The sequence below is a fragment of the Impatiens glandulifera genome, chromosome 5 (genome assembly GCF_907164915.1).
Source record: "Impatiens glandulifera chromosome 5, dImpGla2.1, whole genome shotgun sequence".
NCBI lineage: Eukaryota > Viridiplantae > Streptophyta > Magnoliopsida > Ericales > Balsaminaceae > Impatiens > Impatiens glandulifera.
In genome coordinates this window covers 30,528,265-30,536,146 of record NC_061866.1, presented here as the reverse complement: position 1 = coordinate 30,536,146, position 7,882 = coordinate 30,528,265, and the positions used below count along the sequence as shown (strand labels likewise).

Below are 7,882 nucleotides of genomic sequence, written 5' to 3'. Positions count from 1 at the left end.
GTTGGACTAAGTAACCCAAGATGGTTTTGTTAACTGGTGTACTAGGAGTTCAAAAACAGGTAGTGTTTAACACCTAGTTTCTAACTAGATTTGTGTAGAGGTACTATTCAAATCAAATCTTCTAGTGGAATCCTTCTCAAGGTCCAGAAATAGGGTGACGTAGGAGAGTTTTCTCCGAACATCCATTAATAAACTTAGTGTCTTGTGTTCTTTGCATTCTGAATCTTCCAACCCGTTATCTTCCGCTTCAAGTCTAAACAAAACAGTTCCGCACTTGACTTCGTTCAAGTGTTTGTGAAGACTTGTGAAGAATAGAAACATATATTATCTTCTAACAAAGATAATATCTAAATGAAGTAAGTATGGTTAACAAATCTAGATTAACCCCCTATCGTTGTTGACTCCTTTCCTAATAGAACTTCTTTGACCGCAAATGCAACTGCTGATGTTACTGCGGTGCAAGTAGAGACTATCAAAGGTATATCGAAGACATCGGGTGAATTATCGATGATGAGGAATTAGTTGACAAGGATAAAGACCACTCTACTCAAGAACAACTTCGACCTCCACAATGAGACAAATTCTTCAATGAACTTTTTAGGCCTTCAGCTGCTTGAAATATCAAATTCCCTCAAGGCTTAGGAAGTTGAGCGAATCGAAGATGCTGACGTAGTCGCTAAACGCTTCCAAGGTGAAGAAGATGCCTCCGTTGAAGTTGTTAAAGCTACCAACCTTATTGTTGATAATGTTAAAAAGGGGAAAGGTAGAAATCGAAGGGGAACTTGCGCTCGAGACACTTGTTCAAGAAGGAAGCCATATCAAGGAGGATAAGGAGAAAAGAAAAGTAGATTGTAAAGTTTTTATTCATTTCTTATTGCCTAATTTTAACTTAGTTTTAACATCATCAAAAAGGGGGAAATTGTTAGATTAAGTTAAATAAAGAAAAATGAAAATTAATTAATTAAGAAATAATTAATTAAGTAAAATAAACTTAGGTGAATAAGTTTAAATCAACACAACATCGTTTTAAGGATGTGTTTATTAAACAAAACTAAATTGTGAAAATTGTTTATGCGCAAGTATGTCTAAAGAAGAACGAGCAGACGTCTCACTTCATCAGACGCCCTAGTCTAAAGAAGCGCGAGCAGACATCTCACTTCATTAGACGCCCTAGTCTGAAGAAGCGCGAACATATATCTTACTTCATCAGACGCCCTAGTCTGAAGAAGCGCGAGCAGATGTCTCACTTCATAAGATCTCCTGGTCTGAAGAAGTGCGCGAGCAGTCGCCTTGCTTGAGCAACCGTCAGAAGATGCGCGAGAAGTCGCCTTACTTCAGTAGTCGTCTAAAGAAGCGTGAGCAGACGTTTTTCTTCAGCAGTCGTCTGAAGAAGTGTTCTTTTGTTTGATCTGCTCATCAGCATAGCGAATAGTAGTGTTCGTCATCAGACGTCTACTAAGTCAGCTTTATACGCTTAACTTCCAAGTAATAAAATATTCTTTTAGCCCGCATTGTACCTTCAAGTATACCACATTCTACCGAATACTCTTTAGTACAATCTGGTACACCATGATCCAATAGAATTATTCTAATGTACGTTCCCGTATACTGGTGTACATAAAACGGAAAGCTAAAACGTATACAAGAGAAAGATTTGGCCGTTGCTACACTTCAATATAAAAGGTGATCAGAGTACAACGACGAATCTCTCTCTTCCCTAAACAATCACACGAATTAAGAATTTCTAAAGCACTATGTTTCTTCTCACTCTAAGTTGATTCTGTAATTCATCTACTATTTTACCTGAGTGTATTTTAAGTACTGTATGTTGAACAGGACTGTGTTTGTTCAATAGAGTGTTAGCTAGGAGTTCAGAAACAGACAGTTCTTAAGTCCTGTGTTTCTGATTGGTTTGTGTAGTTGATATACGAATAAAAGTCTTCTAGTGAAAACCTTCTGTAAACAGAACAAGGGGTGACGAAGGAGTTTTATCTCCGAACATCCATAAAATTCCTTGTGTTATTTCATTTCTACATCTAACAGTCGTTTATCTGCCGCTTTAAATCTAGCAAGCATTTCCGCACTTGAATCTGTTCAAGAGCTTGCGACGATTTGTGAAGAATAGAAACAGATTTTCATCTCTAACAGGATTAAAATCGAATTGAAAGTTATATTGAGCACAACAATACTCAACCCCCTGCTATTGTTGTACCCGATCCTAACAAATGTATTTCTTTTTATTTTCTCATTATAAAAACAATCTAAAAAAAATTGAAAATAAATTCTTTTTTTCTTCTATTGAATTATTTTTAAGTATTTTTTTTTCAACACATCGATTTGCGTTAGAGTTGTGTTTTATTCTGTATGACAACATATTTTGTTAGATATTATTTTATTGATCCAACTAATATTCTCAAACATTGGTGGATAGTCTGTTGCTCATACCCTCGTATTGTGTTGGTGTTCTTTTTTCGATTATGTATCTGTCACTTTTTTTATGTGTAATGGAGACTAGCTTATCAAAAATAAAGTTATTTTTCATGTTTTCAATAATAAATTAGTCATATGAAGAACCTTTTTAAAGATTTTATATCATGATATTTACGAGTTTCTCATTGTTTATTCATATATATAAATTTTTAATTATTATGTCGTAGAACTTATTCAACGTTGTTTACAACTCTTTATTAAGGAAAATTTCAATTGCCACTCTAAATATTTAGTATATATATTTGTTGATATCGTTTCATTGGTTCTTTTCGTTTGCTCTATTTCAACATGTGTAGTATGTGTAGTGCATGAACTCAAATCATTGGAGTGACCCTTAATAATGACGTGATTATTGAATTTTTATATTGTGAAATTTATTTTTGTAAATTATTTATACAATTTGTTATTTAGATAATTATTTGTTGGTATTGATTTTATTTTTTATTACTTACTAATTAATTTTTTATATGTTACTTTTAATTAAATTAAATTAAATAAGAATGAATTCTTTGTAAAAAAAATAATTACTAGAATAATTTGGAAAATTTATTTCCAGTTTTAGATTAATTTGGGAATGGGATGACCCACCAAATCCTATGAGGCATCTCAAACTACAAAAGCTCAATCAACAAAATTCAACAAAAATTATATATTATTTCTAATTTGTCTGGTAGATATGAAGTTTTCGATGTCAATATGTTGACGATAGAAAACTCGTGAAAACTACTATTGCGTGATGATTAAAGACAGTTTATCGATTATATTATATTTTTTGATTTTCTAAAAGTAGATGTTATGATATATTTTGGACCATATTTTTTTGGTATGTTTATTTTATTGATACTATTTAATTAGATTTTGCAATTTATTAATATAAAATAGTAAATTAACCAAGTAAATGTTTTTTAATTAAATATAATATAATTAATTATTATTTATTTTAATTTGAGTCATTTTTATTATTGAAAATAAATTTTATTTTTTTAATTAATAAAATAAAATAAATTATTGAGAGAGAAATAATTAAAATGTTTATAATGGCATGTATAATAATTTTTAAAAAAAAAATTATAATAAATACACAATAATTTTTAAAAAATATTTATAATAATAAAATTTATAGAAATAAATTATTAAGTGTTTTTTTAATAATAAAAATTGATTTTTTTATTGAATGCATCTTATTTAAGATATGAGAGAAAATATAAAGAGTGAGAAGAGAGAGAAAATTATTAATGAATATAAAAGAGAAAAAATAATAAATACTGAGTCTAATCAGCGCTCCACGTCTTTCGTTGCCCCATTCGCTACACATCTTTCGCTCCGGGAAATTTGACGAAATAACCCTCATAGGGTTATTTTCAAATTTAACATAGGTAGAATAAATTTTGCAAATGTAACCTTTTGCCTTTGGAAAAAGCCCCTTTTGCCCTTAATTAAAAATTACTTCTTTCCCTCGGGAAATCCCCTTTCCCTCTTCCATTCTCTTTCTTTCCCTCTTCCATTCTCTTCTTTCCCCTTTCTCTTAAGTCGGGAAACCCCTTTCATTCCTCTCTTCTCTACACCCACTAAACCACCCACCTATCTATTCATTCATTCTCTAAACTCCGAGCCCCCAACTCCGAGCCCCCAACATCGAGACGTCCAAGCAAACGCTGCCGAGAGGTAGCATCCCTTCTTCTACCTCGACTGTAGTATCCCACCGATGGGTAAGTTTATATTGTTATAGATATAATGCTTCGACGTCTGCTTCGATATTGTTCATATTGATCATGTTATACTGTGTACTGTGTTTATTGTTAGCACAACAATCGAAAATGCATTTTTCGGAGGCGACAAATTCATTTTCGCATGTGAGGTCATTTAACTTTCTTAACATTGTTTCACTTGGTTAATCTTGAAGAGATTTGTTGGTTAAGTATGAGTCTTTGATTTGTTGATCTGTTTTGTGGATTTATTTGTATACCTGATTGTAACCCCATCAAAGTCTGGTGGTGCTAAAACAAACAAAAAGAAGTGCTAGGAAATCGATTGTTCTCCTTTGCTTTGGACTTTGAGATGAAATCCACTTTTCTGATAAGTTAAAGCGCGACCACTCTTTTAGATCTTTTTTTTGTTTGTGTTTGTTTAGACATTTTGTATGTGTTTTGGTTAAAGTCTTTGTTACAACTAGTTATTAAAGAAAACACAATTTTACACATTATGGGTTGTTATAACTTACATGATTATGATTACTTTTTTTTCGTCATTAGAGTTTTATTTCTAGCACAATTGTACAACCGACAGTCCTTTGATTAAGCCATTTGTGTAACTTTAAAGACCAAAGGAAGAACACAACTAACCATTATTATTTTTATACCAAATTTTAAAAATAAGGTAAGTTTAAGAATAAAACATAGTATACATACCACTACTGATGAATTATTAACATCTTCAAAGAGGAAGAATAATAAGTTGGATCATTGATAAACCGTCCTAGAGCATCATCTGAACCAGATGTATGTCTATCTATAACAGGGGTTGTAGGACTAAGATAACTATTTCGAACATCAAAATTCACGATCAGCTCGATCTACACCATAAACACCCAATCTATACACTTGAACCTATAAAAATAATGAAGACAGTCTAACAAACAATCCAATAATATGCATCAATAAGGTCAGCTTCACTGAAAATACTACAAGGACCCCATAAATTTCAGAAACACCTTATAATGCTCCCACAGATCCAACCAATGCACAACCAATCTAAAAGTTAAATTATCCACACAGTCATTAGAGATGACATAATAAACAATTTTATATTATTACCATATAAGAAAAGAGATGCATACTTAAATGTAATTGAGAATCACGGCAAATGATTGAATCCTATCATAATCACGAAGTCTTAAAGGCGACAAATGCATTTGTCGCCTGCGAAAAATGCATTTTCGCTCGCTGCGCTAACAATAAACACAGTACACAGTATAACATGATAATTATGAAAAATATCGAAGCAGACGTCGAAATATTATAGCTATAACAATATAAACTTACCCATCGGCGAGATACTACAGTCGAGGCAGAAGAAGGGATGCTACCTCTCAACGGCGTTTGCTTGGACGTCTTGGTGTTGGGGACTCGAAGTTCAGACAATGAATGAATAGATTGGTGGGTGGTTTAGTGGGTGTAGAGAAGAGAGGAATGAAGGGGGAAGTAAAAGAAAGGGGAAAGAAGAGAATGAAAGAGAGAAAGAAGTCATTTTTAGTTAAGGGCAAAAGGGACTTTTTTTTCATGGGCAAAAGATTACATTTGCAAAAATTATATGTCATATCCTAAATTTGGAAATTTCCCTTCGCTCCCCCTATCATTCTCATATATATATATATATATATTTCTTACCGTTTACTGTTAGTATGGGTTTAGATTTTGATTTCATTCCCAATCTTCTTGTAATGTTTTTAATTTTCATACACAAACTATCTATCGATTCGATGAGTTTGATTCTTTTATAGTTATTCTGCAACCATGTTCCATAAATTATATGTTTTAACACATTATTGGAGAATACAATTTGGAGACATTAACACTATGCCATTATCACAAAACTGGTCAAGGATATTACAGTTTCATTTTTTTTTTTTGTTGCTGTTTTTAAGGTAGATTTTTTCCTTCAATTATATACTGCATTAAAAATCGAATAATATACCATTTCTAAAAATTTTGATTTGAATTTCAGAGGTGGGTAGTTTTAAAACATAACAAAAAAAGAAAATGAACAACATAGTTCTTATGTATCATGTCGATTTCAAATATAATAATTCTCTGTTTTATTATGTAAGCCCATTGCTCATAGCTTGTATTATTTGTAATATAACAAAATTTATGACATTTCATTGCATTGTAAACATGCAATAAATTAAAAAACAGTATGAAAACTGATCTTATTGGGCCATGCTCCACTCCTCTTAACTCTCTGTTCTCCTAGTCCTCCTCGAACAATCAGTTGGTTTGAAAAATACTTTACCAATATCAATATTATAGCCGATTAAGAAGTTCATTTGTAAAAAGTTTCCAAATATGGCCGCATTATTAGAGGGTGCCATCGTCAGACACAAAAAACCCACAGCTTGACTGAAAGTACTCGTACTTCGTAAAGTTAAGTTAACACCACCATCAAAATGGAAGGTGACAAAGGGAATACTGAATTTCTTGTTGTTTGCATAGCAAAGCAACCAAGGATTTTCTGGCACTGGAATTGATTCGGCATGAATCGACCTTTTAAGTTCATCCTTCAGAGTTTGGTAAATATTGGTCGGCAAATAAGTTATCGGCGTGCCTGAATCTATTATGATGTTACCCTCCTCAATAATATCAACTCCCCCTTCTTCCTTGGATCTAGTTAATCTTGTGAACGGAATTCTCTTATTGTTTACGCTGATTGCTTCCAATGTGAGATAATATAATGGTGAGGAAGGCTTGGTGACCAAGGGGGTGGACACCACACCGCGCCCAGACACGATCGCGCTAGTGCCGAAGTTGAGCCTGCTACTTACATTTGGTTTTGAATGAGATACTAGGCAGTATGAGAACGTTCTTCCGTAATATTTGCCAAGCTGACCAATGAACGAGAGAGGCCCACTTCCAAGTCCAAAGACACCCGAGGGGAATTCTTTAATACTCATGCGATTATCGTTCCCACACCCATAAACCAAATCCGGGAAGGTAATGCGATCCAATGTGTAAGTCTCCAAGGCTAGTTCTCCTAAACTGCTTGTATTGCCAACATAGGATATATTATATCTACATTTTGATTCCGAGAGTTCATTACAAACACGATTTTCCCCCAAATTCTTACATTGATCCGAACCACATGCTAATACCTTATAAGAAGACGAATTTTTGGAATTAAACATGATTTGATCTTGCTTATAACAATTCACACATGGGAGGCACTGGGTCCATGTCACTTCGGAGGCGGTGTCGGGGACCACAAACTGCTTGACTGGCTGCGTGCCAATGGAGATCTCCATGAGGTAAGAGGAATAAGTTGGCATAATTCTCGCATATATGCCATTAAAAGTTGTGCTTGCATTGTTAATGGAGAGGTCTAGAATAGAATTGAAAAGAGACAAGCGGGACTCGGAGCGACGAATTGCATCGGTCATACGAGTTGTATCGTCAAGATTTTGTTGATAAAATGGCGATTTTGATGAATCTCGATGGATGAGATAGGTAGAAAAACCGCTTAATTTTGAGGCAGTTGAATTAGAAGAGCTTAAAAGCTGGAGCATGAAATAAATGACTAGCATTGTGGCATGATTGAAAGAAATGCTTGCCATGATAGAGATGAGATTTGAAATTATAAATTGGTGAAATTTATAGATGAATGAATTAAGATAATGTAA

The 7,882-nt window shown here is 33.3% G+C and overlaps 1 protein-coding gene across 1 annotated transcript; it reads right to left on the bottom strand.

The window, feature by feature from the left end:
- Positions 1 to 6,442: 6,442 nt before the first annotated feature.
- On the bottom strand, positions 6,443 to 7,642 carry LOC124939205 (aspartic proteinase CDR1-like). The gene has a single exon (XM_047479709.1). It carries the CDS (start codon positions 7,640 to 7,642, stop codon positions 6,443 to 6,445), a length of 1,200 nt encoding a protein of 399 aa, XP_047335665.1.
- Between the last annotated feature and the right edge of the window lie 240 nt (positions 7,643 to 7,882).